This window comes from Myotis davidii, unplaced genomic scaffold (assembly GCF_000327345.1).
Source record: "Myotis davidii unplaced genomic scaffold, ASM32734v1 scaffold964, whole genome shotgun sequence".
Taxonomy (NCBI): domain Eukaryota; kingdom Metazoa; phylum Chordata; class Mammalia; order Chiroptera; family Vespertilionidae; genus Myotis; species Myotis davidii.
In genome coordinates, this window is record NW_006298351.1 from 1,873,563 (window position 1) to 1,887,497 (window position 13,935).

At 40.8% G+C, this 13,935-nt stretch overlaps 1 protein-coding gene across 1 annotated transcript in view; it reads right to left on the reverse strand.

Annotated features, from left to right (window-relative positions):
• Positions 1-1,757: 1,757 nt before the first annotated feature.
• The window catches only part of STOM (stomatin), an 18,591-nt gene continuing 6,413 nt past the window's right edge, over positions 1,758-13,935 (reverse strand). The window contains exons 4-7 of the mRNA XM_006774018.2: positions 13,274-13,356; positions 9,668-9,871; positions 8,623-8,757; positions 1,758-3,698 (exon numbers count right to left, since the gene is read on the reverse strand). Coding sequence (XP_006774081.1) covers positions 3,504-3,698; positions 8,623-8,757; positions 9,668-9,871; positions 13,274-13,356 — 617 coding nt within the window. The 3' untranslated portion in view covers positions 1,758-3,503. The remainder of the gene's footprint in view (positions 3,699-8,622; positions 8,758-9,667; positions 9,872-13,273; positions 13,357-13,935) is intronic.

Genomic DNA, 13,935 nt, shown 5'->3' on the forward strand with positions numbered 1-13,935 from the left:
AAGATTCCTAGCCTCTATTGTGGTGACTAACTTTCTGGAGTTTCCCAAAATCTCAGTTTTCTTAGTGGTTTCAATTTCCTTTCTTAACAAACTCTTTTGGCTATAGGGCAGATTGAAAAGATTTCTTTATCCTATTAGCACATGTGAATCCTTTGGGAAAATCCTAGCCTGATCTAAGCTCAGAGCTGCTGAAATTTAAAAAGATCTTAGAGATTATCCAGTTCAGGGGTTCTTAAATCTTCTGACAGGCAGAGTGATGGGATCAGCGCCAATTTGTATGAAATTGAAGTTGTATGCAAATTTGTGCTCTATAGCTTCCAACACATTCTCAAAAGATCTGAGACCCAAACAGGTAAAAAGTCCAATTGCTTATTTTAACAGGTGAGGCAAATGAGGTCACATTACAAGTTTCCTGATATAGTAGGAAAGCACTGAAGAACAAAGGTTTTAAACTAGGCTCTGTAGAATTCTATGAGATACTTCAGTGATTTTATGACTATTTGATTCAAATTCCATTTTTAAAGTGATAATAAATAGCACAGGGCCCTTGAAACAAAATGAACTAAGGGAATGTAGAGCCTGATTTAAGGTTCTAATTTCCTTTTATAACTTCAATTACTATTTTTGTTATTAAAACAGCCTCATTGATTGACATTCAGTAAATGTTATAAATGTGAATTTAAGAATTTATCCTGATAAGACACTTCAAATCTTTTACCAGTGTACAGTTTCCTTTGGAAAAAAGAGGATGGAGTTTCTGCTAAAAAGTTTGAAAACCACTGGTTCACTATTTACCAGCTGAGCAACCTTGGGGAGACCCGGTGTTGTGAAGATCACAGAAATAATGTAGTTTAAAGGGCCATGTAAGCTTAAAGGGCCATGGAACCCGGGTATCCTCCAGCTCAGGCTGGTGTTGTAACATGCTATGGTTACAAACCCCCAATCTACTACCCTCACCTGGACTGAACTTTGGCCTAGCTCTGATGGCCCCAAATGAAAGTTCAAATTTAAGGCCTGTTTGGGTTGGAATGCAAAGTTTCACTAATCAAATGAACTGTCAGTCTTGTGAAGGTGTTTTCTGTATAAAATGACTGCTGCTGGTCTGGTGTATATGGGGTGGTGGAGGCAGGCACTGTCCCTGTCCCACGGAAATGCATTTAGACATCCTGAGTCTTTGGAATTAGACAGTTCCAGGTTTGATCCCACCTCTGCTCCTTACCAACCATGTGACTTTGGGTAAGTTTTAACCTTTGAGTCCCAGTATCCTCATCTGTAAAATGGGGACAGTAAAGTATCTTCATCAAGCTGTTAGGGATAAAATGATAGAATGTATATACAAGTATTTGAGCACAGAGCTGGGTACTTGGTGCTACACAAATGGAAGCCACTAAGTCAAGACAGTTTTTCAAAGGTTGAATGTTGCAGGTAACATGATTAATCTCATATCATTTATTTGTCTCTTTTTAAAGTAGACGGTATGCCTGTGTGATTAGCTGGGTGATGGCAAGAAGTGAGTTCTATCCTGTTTGGATTAAGGCAAAGAGAAATGAAAGCAGCCAAGGATTCAGGGGATGCCTGGATTTCAAATTCCCGGGGGAAATGTGTGGGCAGGTGCAACAGAGGGAGAGATGGCAGATGGACTACGGTAGCCTCTCCTCTTCTTCCTGCCCTGGAAGAGCACATAATAAAGCCAAGACAGGCAGCCCAGGACGGATCTGCTGTGCCACTTCTGAAAAATGAAAACCACACACACTAAATGCAGGAAGAAACCGCTCGCACCCAAAGAAAGTTGGGACAAGCTCGCTCTTTATTACGTACAGCATTGGGAGGGGAGACTGCTTGGAACACACTCTTGCACTCACACTCTCATCCTAGACCTCCTCCCTCCCAGGCGATTTCATTCCAGACTCTGGGCTTTGAAGACACAAGGCAGAAAAGCAGAGACTGCTTGGTATCTGGAGACAGGGAAACTCAAGGAACAGAAAGCATTGTTACTCGAAGTCTGGGAAGAGATTTTCAACAGGTTGTTTTCTGGTCCTCAGTGGTCAAGGGTGAGCCACGAAACAAAGGAGATAAAATCATTTTTTTCAAATTACAAGTGCCATTTGAGTTCAATCTCATAAACTAAGCCGGGAATTAGGATACACGGTGGTTCGAGGTTTTCTAAAATAAACGTGGAAACGGAGTGTAGGGGAGGGGACCCTCACAGGCTAGGATTGACAGTGATCTGGGTAGGGACAGATATGAAGAGCGGCTCTGGGTAAGGAAGCAGCTATTCTTAGACTTCTCTAGGTGAACTCAGCCCCAAAGAGGAGGTGACACAAATGTCACCAGCCAGAATTCTAGACCAGTAAGAAGAATGCAAGCTTGCTCAGTCACAGGTGCTTGTGAAATAAAAGGTGCCTCGTAATATCACAGATTAAGCAACTGCGGTTCAAAAGGGCTAACCATTTCCTTTTTCAGCATCAACATACATGATAGAAAAAGAACAAGTAGGCAAATGAAAAAGATAGACATCTATATAGATATCCTCAGTTTGACAGGGTTTTCCCAAGCTTATTGGACATGACATGCCCAATATATTGTGAATTCTTTACACATTTAATGAATGAGATAGATAACTGAGATATTTCCCAGAATGCAATAATTAATAGCATGCAGAGAGTAAAATACAATGGTTTTCTGAAGATTTTTTTTTAAAAAAGTATTAGTTCTTAGGCTATTCAATTGGCTATAAAGACAACTATTTGTAGAACTCAAATTTTTATTTAAAAAATCAAAACTATTTAGGATCTGATATATGAAAATAGGTAAAGTGAGAAAAAGCACTTGCGTGACAGGTATTTAGCTAATTTGAAGGGCCACATTATTTCAAAGGACCCCTATTATAGTGGATTTAAAAGTCTTTCAAAGGTTAGGGTAATCATTTTCATTGATCTTGACCTTCCTCCAGAGCTGACAGGTACTGGCAAGAGAATGCCTAGTCTCAAGCGAGGATTATTTTGAAACATGGTTTGGATTTAGAAAGTAAACGGATGTTACAAAATTGCCTGAAGTAAGATTCCCCGGAAGTAAGGCACGTGTGGCCCAGAGAAGCTGGTTGTAGCTTAAGGTCACTGTCTTTTGAAAGCATTTGTCCAGCCAAGGGTGTCAGGTGGTGGTTTCCTTTGGCCCGGCTCCTGATAGAGGGTGTAGAATAATTCCATCAAAGTCAAAAAAAGAGGCTTTAACCTAGTACATAATGATCTAAAAATGTGGAGTTCAATATTTAAAGAGTAAGAGATTATAAATCTCTCACACACACAGTATTTACAAGCTGACAATCTTTACCTGTTGCTAGGATCCCTGTGCATTCTAAGAACATCACTCTCAATATATGGAAAAGGAAAGGGAGAGAGAATAGTCAGGGTTCCCACCTGCCCTCTCCCTAGGGGTTAAAGGCTAATTTGGTCCCCACATCATCCTCGAAGGGAAGAGCTCATCTCTGTGTTGGCCTCTAGGCCTCACTGATTTCCCCTCATCATGCCTTGCAACATATCTATGGGCAGAGGGAAGACAATGGTGGAGTTTTTCTCAGCAGCAATGGTGGTTAGTGTCTGCAGGTACCGGAGCTGAAGGGCCGCAGGAGATTCACTGATGACTATGGAGGCTTCTTTCAGAGCCCTGGATGCGTTCATTTCTCCCTCGGCTGCAATGACCTGTGGAACAGCAGAAGGAAGGATCAAACTGGAGAAAACAGCAGGTGCCAAGCAGCAATCACAAAACTTTCCAGGGAGTAGGCCAGAATATTTTAAAGAAATCCACGTCCAGTTACTAGTTTCCATGTTCTTTTTCCTATAAGACATCCTTTTTTACTATTGCCTTTCTCCCATTTTCCAGGGCACCAAACAAAGAGACAATTCAAAATACTGTGTGTGGGTTGAGAAAGTGAATTACTCTTATGACTGCATACACATATATCTGCAAGTCAAGAGAGATTTCCAATTCTTGGATTTCAAAGAAAGGAAAGAAGACCTTATCGAACTGAAAAATGCTAGATCATTGAAAATATTATTTTTGTGTAAAAGATCACTTTATTATTTTTTAGCACATAAATTCAGAGGCAATGCCAAGAATTGCATGACATTAAACCTCCACTTTCATCTATTTATTTATTTAAACAAGTTTTCTTAGTCTTTATACCTATAAAAAATGAAAAGTAGTAAAATTGATGCTGAGTCTTAGCTCATTCCAGCAATAAGTAACGGCCATCTACATGAATTCATTTCTCATTCATCTCATTAAGAGAAGCATTTCTAGTAAAAACTTACATATTTAGGAGAAATTCTGAAACATTTATAGTTTGTAATCAGAGGAAATAAAATAATTTTAACATATAGACTAAATGTGTTGCAATAGGGCAATAAAATAATTCATGAATAAATAGATTATATTAGGAAAAGAATTCGTGGTAGCGGTGAAATGGAAATATAAGTTCAAGGAGAAAAATGAACCATGAAAAATTCCTGGTTGTTAAAAAAGAGCTTATTCACATATTTTTAAATAGATGATGAAGTCATTATGTTATTTAAATTTCGCTGGATACATTTTTTAAAATGATGTTAGCAGGTTATTTTAAAATATCAATATTTAAAACATGCCAGGAATTACACACTTGACAGTATATAAATTTAAAATGAGAAATTTTATAGTCTATTTAAAATGTGTGATGAAACAACCATTTTCCTAAATTCTTTTAGGGCTACATGGGAAAAAATATTTAAGATTCTGAAGTAGTGGGGAGAGTAGGGCCTTTGGACTTAGATGAACTTGAATTCACATCCCAGACCTCCCCCTTACTAGCTGAATGTCCTCAGGTTATTTAACATTTTGAGCCTCAGTTTCTTATTCTTAAAATAGAATAACACCTACTTTATAGGAGGAAGACAGAGAAGGTATATTAAGTGTTGATGTATGAACAGAAGCTATTCTATAGGAATGTCAAGTGACAAGTCAGGACTTGATTTTTGGATCTATTCATAAAAGATTCAAAAGCCAAATAAGCCCTGGCAATTAGCTTTAATTCATAATCCTAAGAGAAGAGGTATAAATATACCATAATCACCAATATTAAAAGTACAGTTTCACTAGGTTGTTCTCATGGATCTAAAAACATTAATGGTTTGTAATGTTCCTGTGAATATCAGAACAGAAAGCCATGGTCTTATGAGCAGTGAAATTCCATTCGCTTCTCTAGTAAACTTTAGGGGCCTCCTAGGTGTCAAGCCCCATGCAGGGGCTAGGGACAAAGCAGGAACTTCCTTGCCTCCCTCAGCTCCTGGACAAGTACGGAAGACAGCCATGGAAATAGGTCACTTCACTGCAGCGCAGCAAATGCTGACAGAGAGCTGTATAAGGCCCAGTGCTGCACCACCAGGAAAGCACTTTGTACAGAGGGTGAGGTGGTGAAGTGATAGAAGTTCAACATTATAGAATGAAAGCATTGTTGTTTGGATTAAGATGAGGTTTGCAAAAGCTGGTGTATTCCAAAAAAAAAACTCTGAGTGCTGAATAGTGCATGAGGAAGAGGGGAAAGGTAGGGGGGAAAGGTAGAGGGGAACGGGCAGGATCTGGAGGCCGGTGGAGGCCAGGGTGTTGGTCTTCATTCTACAGGCAATGGGAAGCCACTGGAAGGTTTTATGTAGATAACCTCATCAAATGCAGGTTTGAGAACACACAGACAGATATCTGAGGATCGAAGGGAAGAGACTGAAAGCTGTTAGTGGAAGTGCTTCAGGGTGGTTGATGCAATTCACTGGTGTTGGGGACAGAGGAGGAGATGGATGGGGGCTATTCAGGAGGGACAGGATTCTGGAGGCGGGCTGTGTATGGGGAGGAAGAAGGCACAGAGGCTGAGTCCCAGGTTTCTAGGTTTCAGCCGCCTGGATAGTGCCGTTCAGTGAGAGAGAGGATACAGGATATGGTACTTACTGAGAGAAAGGACCCTTTAGAGGACAAAGAGCTTAATCTATCAAGACAAACCATTATGTCCTACCTACGTCTGTGAGATGGGGCACGTGCCAGATGTGCTCAAAGAGAATCCTGTAACGCACAGTAGAGAGTGCACAATACACCTGCCACGTGGTCAGCGGGTTCTGATTTTTTTCCATGTCATCTCAGATGTCCAATTAGGTACTTTTTTTTTGTCTGGACATAGACCAACTGCAAAGATACCTCATCTCCCACTATCAATCAATACACGATCTCTTGGCAGGGAAGCTAGACCCACCAGGATGGACACACATTTTGTTAATAGAAAAGCTGCTCTGAGATAGCTGCCAGAGATGTGAATCCAATACCACTGGCCTTGTCTAAATATAGGCCAAGTATACAGTGTGGATAGGATCTTAGAAAGTGAAGCAAGAAGCATGTGGGGCTTTTGCCAAATGCACAGTAATCCCATGTCAATAAACACTTCATACTTATAGACCATCGTTTTAAAATCTGGTATTTTCAAGTATGTGGGATTGGTACTGCTGCCTCCTTCAGTGGCCCAGGTGGGCTGGGGTGGGAGAAGGGCAGAGAAAGGCGATCTGTATTTTTGCACTCCACCCTCTCAATTAACAGATGACCAGGCCAGGAAATAGGAGCTTGAAAGCATGTCACACATTTTTCTGAGGGTTGTGAAAAAGGAAATAAGGAAGAAAGCAGCATAAAAGAGATTACATTTCAAGCCATTAAGAGTTGATCTAAAAACTTGAAAGAGATTCAGCCAACATACTGTAAAACTGGTGGGAGAGTCTGCCTTTTGTGACTGGCTCCTTTCTCATTATTTTCAGGAGCACGCACTTGTATGCTCATTCACTTTGTTTTATAGTATTCCTTCATTCAAATAAACCATACTTATCCATGCAACTACCAATGGACATTGGGGTAGTTTCCAATATTCCCAGCAGAACTTCAATTACAAAGTTCTGAAGATTCTTAGAGCCATTTCCAAGCAGTTGAGGATTGTTGCCTAGAGTGCTATAGAAGGCCAGGTCTAAGCTCAGTGGAAAACAGTGCTGTGGTTAATTACTGGCATGGGAATAGGAGGGCAGAGCAGCGGCTTCTGGGCCAGGTATTTGTCACCTTCAGAAGATCATCTCTAAGGGCCCTTTGGGCTGATAGTCTATGTAGTCTCTGTATGACAAATTTTGATGAGTTGAAAATGAGGCTTTTGGTTAATGACATATTCCAGGTATAGGTGATTCCTAATTTTCAAAATAAGTAGATTCTAATAGGGCATATGTAACGTTATCACAAATATAATTTAGTCTTATGTGATGAGTTTGAGAGGAAGCACTTGGGAGTTCTGTAGGGTCCTCACAAGCATCAATGGCAACATTAGAAAAACATAAAATTTCTGGTTAGTAGAAAATTCTGGATATATTGTGTCAAATGAGCTACTATTCTATTTGGGGCTGGCTAAGGAATTACAGTGACCAATTAAAGGGCATTCTAAGAGAATGGTGGGATTCCGTGGTTAGCCAGTTATACCAGCTACTGCTATTTTTCCAACAACAATGACAAATTGGTCTGCTCCTGTGTCTTGGGAGCTCTGTCAAGTCCAAAGTAACGCCTCCTACCAAAACTCTCCTATTCCTCCACACCTTCACAGGCAAGGGGCTCTGCGACCTGATTAGCACCTGACTTTACCCTTGGACCCAAGTTGGACCAAAGATAATCTCTCTGCCTTGAATCTGGAATCAGGGCTGGTCTGTCTCCGTCACTGTTCAACTGGAGCCAGACAGTCTCCCCTTCAAACCATCTGCAGTGAGATTCAGCTCAGGATATGAAATGACTCACTTCCTTCAGTCTTAACTCCTTTTAGTTCCCTGGCTCCAATGTTGATGAGGCTCAATTCTATGTCCTACCCTTGGGTTTGGTGAGATATCCCTGGGTCCTTATGCATTATCCTCTCAATGGATCCTCTTCTTTAGCTTAAATCAGCAAGTATTGCCTTCAGCACCTCTCAGAGGGTCATGCATCGATGCAGGGTTCAGACATAGGCAGGGATGATGATGAAAAGAAAGAGGGGAAAGAGCAGACACCAAAGAAAGAAAAGTGAAAAATAAACAAGGAGAGAGGAAGAGGAAACAGGAAGAAGAAAGAAGATACAGAGAAAAGAGAGAATGAAAGAAGACGAAAGAAATGAACGGTAAGCAAACCGATGAGGTTGCCCATTTGCTCTGAAGTCAGAACTGTAATCTGTCCTTTATAGGCAATTGGGAGACTAAAGTACAGAAATGGCTAAAAAGTAATGAGGTAACTGTGCGTACTGCTGTGTCCACGTGATGTGAAGCAAAAAGAGCAAGGTGCAGAGCAATATGCATAGTGTGACCTACTTCTGTAAAACAAACAAGCCAACAGTCTAACAACCTAGTCAGATAAAACCCAAATAAACCCCAAATAATAACCGGAAGTGAATACACTAAACTGTTAAGAGCGGTCACCTCTGCAGAGATATCATTTAAAGTGACAGGGAGGGGTTTTATCTTTATGAAATATTCAGGATTATTTCTAATTTTTATAACAAACATGTTTTGCTTTTTGTAATTAAAGAAAATTCAATAGGAAAAACAAACTAAAAAAAAAAATGACCTTGGCCCGGGCCTCCCGGGATGCTTCCGCTTCGGCAGCCATAGCCCTCTGGAGCTGCACAGGGAGTTTCACGTCCTTAATTTCCACACGCTCCACCTTGATTCCCCAGTCATCAGTGGCTTCGTCCAGGGTACTCTGATGGGAAGAGAGAAGGCAAGCTAAAGTGTTCAGCCGCGGTCCAGAGGCCCAAGGTTGCTGTATGCATTGGAACTGGGAGCAGATAAGGCGCTGGCTCACTAAGGAGCTGACCCTGATTCTGTTATTAATAAGCTAATGCAGGCAAACTTTCTCTAAAAAGACCTGATAGTAATTATTGATTCTCAGATCCTCTGCCACAACTATTTAACCCTGCCACTGTAGGTCAAAAGCAGCCATGGGTAATACATCAACCAATGGGTGTGGCTGTATTCCAATAAAACTTTACTTCTTAGAACTAGTATCACTTCTAGTATAAGTATTACTAAAACTATAGCAGCACTACTCCCAAGCTAATGTGACTCTGTGCAAACCATGTTACTTTGTGCTTCGACTTTGTCCCTTTACAATGGTAGGAATGAAATGATACTATTTCCTATAGTTATTGTGGTTATCAAATCAGATCATAGATTTTACACACAATGAAGTCTAAACAAATAATAAGAGTTCAGATTTATAGTGCTTTTGAACAGGTCAGGTTTAATTCATCATCTATTACTCATGCAACATGGGAAAGCAGATGACTTGCCAAGGAAGTCATGGGACTCACACAGAGAATACAGCTTAACAGCACTCGTGCTATGCAAAATGGCCTCTGAACTATTATGCTAAAAAATACTAATTCTGGAAAAAATACACACTGGAGGGGAAAAAATAATGCATGCATCTGAGTGTTATCACGCATGAACTATTTGTAGGAAAAACATCCCCTCCCACCAAGTTTGGGAAAACCTTCCCACGAGGAAAAAAGGCTAGTAGCTCCCCAACTTGAATTGGTGAGTTCTCAACCACTGAGCCTTTGCTTCCATTTTCAATTTCTCGTGAGGTACAGCATTGGCGCTCTCCTCACCTGCATGTTGTGTGCAATTTCTTCTCTGTCAGAGAGGATCTGAGCAAGGTTCTTGGTGCCCAGGACATTCCTCAGAGTGGTCTGTGCCAACAGACGGGTTGCCGAGTCGGCGTTGGTGATATTTGCCACAGCCAGGATTGCATTCTGAACGCGGTAATAGACCACACCATCCACACTAACTGTCACGGAATCCTTGGTGAGGATCTACAATGTAAAGGAAGCAATGTTACATTTGTCAGCCAGCTCTTCCTTTAATGTAACAGCAAGGAATGCTGTTCTATACAACTTCTTATAATGCTAGCTGATTTCTTTAGAAAGTTCTATCGACTGAATGTTTGTGTTCCATCAAAATTCATTTGTTGAAACCTAATCCCCAATGTGTTGGTATTTGGTTATGGGGGTGATTAGGTCATGAGGGTAAAGCCCTTATGAGTGGAATTAGTACCCTTATAAAAGAAACCCTGGAGAGCTCCCTCACCCCTTTTGCCACATGAGGACACAGGAAAAGACAGTCACCTATGATCCAGGAAGCAGGCCCTCATCGGACACTGAATATGCCGATACCTTGATCTTGGACTTCCTAGCCTCCAGAACTGTGAGAAATAAGTTTATAAGCCACCCAGACTATGTTATTTTGTTATAGCAGATCAGATGGCCTAAAATAGTAAAGCATCAGAGAGTCTTTAAAATTTTTATAAAACACATTCAGTTATTCAGTAATTCCATTACTTGACTCAATCATTGAACAAATGAGACACCACTTAGTAGTAGGCAATGTTGTATGAACAAGGTAGGAAAAACCTTGGTTCCTACTTTCAAAGAGGCTGAGGAACCAAGGGAGACTTTAAGGAACAAAAAATGAGCAGTTGCGGGTGGCAGGAATGGTACTTGAACTCAGTCTTGAAAGAAGGAATAAAAGTTTTCAGAGGGTGGAGGGTAGAGTGAAAGAGTATTCAAGGCAGAGAACATAATGTAAATGGGAGAGCCTGGGTTTGTAAGTATTACTAGAACTATAAGTAGCATAGCATTACTAGAACAGAATGTGAATGGGGAATGTTTTTACAGGGCGAGTCAGGGTAAAAATACCTTTACAGCATGTTACATAAAAATGCTTCATTGGACACAACGTGCCAATGTTTCCTACCCCCTACAGGGCAAAGTCCTTAGTTTGGTACACAAGTCCCTTGATGCCTGGCCCTTTGGCATTTGGCTCTCTGGTCTCACTCTATCCCACTCCCTCCTGCCCACACTATACTAGACGAGGTGCAGCATGTTCCATGTCCCCTGGCCTTTGTGCACATGTCCCCTCTGCCTGGATGTCCTGTCCTCTCTTCCTCATCACCTCAGACTGGCACATTCTTACTCATCATTCAAGACACGGCTCCATGTCCTTTTCTCTGTGAAACTTCCCTGACCCACTTGGCAGAGTATGCCCTTCCTTTTGCATCTCACTGCAGTGACACTATTTCTCTATTAGACTATGAATTTCTTGAGGGCAGTTTGTCTCTGTATCTCTATCACCAGCAGAATGCTTGATACCTAACAAGTTGTCAATAAACAAGAGAGGATTTAAACTGAAATATGTTCTTAGGAATACAGTGATTGATGAGGAGCACGGGAGTAAGAGTTAGGAGACCTGGAGTTTCAACTTTGCCTGTACCTCTTGGTGATCTCTAGCTTTTAAATGGATTGACTTACAGCACCCAGCCAGCTTGGCTCAGTGGTTGAACGCTGACCTATGAATCAGGAGGTCACGGTTCAATTCCTGGTCAGGGCACATGTGGACTTGATCTCCAGTGGGGGGCCAGCAGGAGGCAGCCGATCAATGATTCTCATCATTGATGTTTCTATCTCTCTTTCCTTCTCCCTTCCTCTCTGAAATCAGTAAAATATATATATATTTTTAAAAACTATTTGATTTACAGATTCCTCATTTGTGAGATAGGAGTAATAATACTGCCCAATTCTACATAAATTTCTTTGAAGATCAAACAAGAACATGTTTGTGAAGGAAGCCCTCTTGAAAGTATTAAGAGCTATGGAAATAGAAAATAGTAATGACAATTATATTACATGGTTGTTTAGTCCTGCCAGATCAAAGCAGTAATCCTTTTTTTAGGAATCTAAATATACTTCTAACTTGAAAGAGAAGTGGGAGCTTTAAAAATAAATGTATTTACAAATGGTATGTACATTACCATCTTCTGTGAAAGTTAATTCTTTCCCATGATGTGATGGGAAAATGTGTATCATTTCTAAACAAATTCTTGACAGTGACTGTGCCACAGTGGGAGCTATCTAACACTGCAGCCTCTCTGCCTACAGTTTACCATAGCAGCGTGTTTACCTCCCTCACAGTAAGTTCACAAGGGATCGGAAAAAGGCCTGCCTGCCAAGTTCCGATCTGCTCTGCGTTCAGCAGCTGGCAGGAAAGCAGAGGGTGAGCCTGCCAGATGCCTACAATGTTTATAGAGGAAACAGCTACCCTGAAAGGGGGAGGGGGGGTCCTTCTGAGAGTCAGACTTTCCTGAAAGATGGGAAAACATGCAGAGAACACAGCAATGCTCTCAATCTTGTTCTTGGGGGCAAAAATGATTTCTGATGTCACAACAAATGTGTGGATTATAAGGTCTGACCTCACCAACTACTTGGCTCTGTAGCAGCAAGGAAATTCCAAAGCTGGTTTCTGGATTTTGTGACAAGAGAAGGCAGCATGACCAGGCTCCACCACCCTGCTGGATACCTTGCTTTTGGCCAGGAAATACTGACAGTATTTTTCTGTGCCTCACTTCATCATGATGTTAGGCTTTCTGTCTGCAATAGTTATTATCCTCCTTAGACATAAGTATCAGCATGGCCACCTCTCCCTTAAAGGGCCACCAGGGGGCTAATGCAGGATGCATTTAGCATGGAGTTATGCACAAAGCACCAGACAGGGAATACAAAGAGCTGGATTTCCGTCCTGCTTCTGCCACTGTAATCTGGAGGAATTCCTTTGTCTTACAACTACTATATACTTTCTAGGGATTCTGCTGTTTCAGCTGTGATAGTATTTGTGAAGTAGTTTGAAAAAGCATGAAATAATTACTAATCTAAAACATTATATGCTTTATTGAAAATGCCAAATAAGCAGTTTCTAATTCTTTGGCTTTTAACCAATTTATCTAGAATAAAATCAAGAACTTGAAGAAGAATATTATACTAAACAGGATTTTCTGCCAGAAAACCCAAAGAGCAGAAATGTGGTAGTAAAAATGACAATGATGATGTTAACATTATACTTACATTCACATTACACTGTGTTTTATAAGTAATAAGCACTTATATAGCACTTAACTGTCAGCCACTATTCGAAGTGCTTTACATATAACTCATTTAGTTGTCACAAAAACCCTATAAATAGGTCCTGTTATTATAATCTCTATCTTATAGATTAGGAAACTGAGGTTCAGAGAAATTAAAAACTTTCTCAAGGTCACACAGCTAGAAAAGGTCAAAGGCAGACAGGCTCTAAAACTATGCTCTAACCACTACACCTGCTGCCTCTCACTGTCAAGCCCTTTCACACATGGTGTTTCAGTTACTCATAGCAAAAGACCACCTTACCTCTTGAGGAGGAATATCAAATGAAATAATTCTCATGTCCACTTTGACAAAGGTGTCAGTGCACGGCAGGACGAAAAACAAACCTGCAACAAAGATCCATAGAAGATTACGGAGAGATACCAGCATCTAAACCATGATGGCAAACCTTTTGAGCTTGGCGTGTCAGCATTTTGAAAAACCTTACCTTAACTCTGGTGCCGTGTCACATATAGAAATTTTTTGATATTTGCAACCATAGTAAAACAAAGACTTATATTTTTGATATTTATTTTATATATTTAAATGCCATTTAACAACATTCAGAAAGCCAAGAAAATGAGTTCGCGTGTCCCTCTGACACGCGTGTTATAGGTTTGCCATCACTGCCCTAGGGGTCACTTACCACATGATGAGAAAACAAAAAGCAATGCTTGACAGATTAAAGAAAAGGTTTACCTGTGTTTGTTGAGGAGAAGATAAGGGGCTTTTGAAGGCTTTGGCCATTATTCGCTTGATCTCTACACCTGTGCTATTCTTAACGCACATGGATTTATCCCACTGAATGGAATGGTCAGGCTCTGTTGGGTTCAGCCAGGCCAGCTCGTCCTCACAGATGTGGAGTGGAGGTGGTGGACGAATAAACTCTGGCCGAAAATGGCCTGTAAATGAGAAGAAACAAGTGA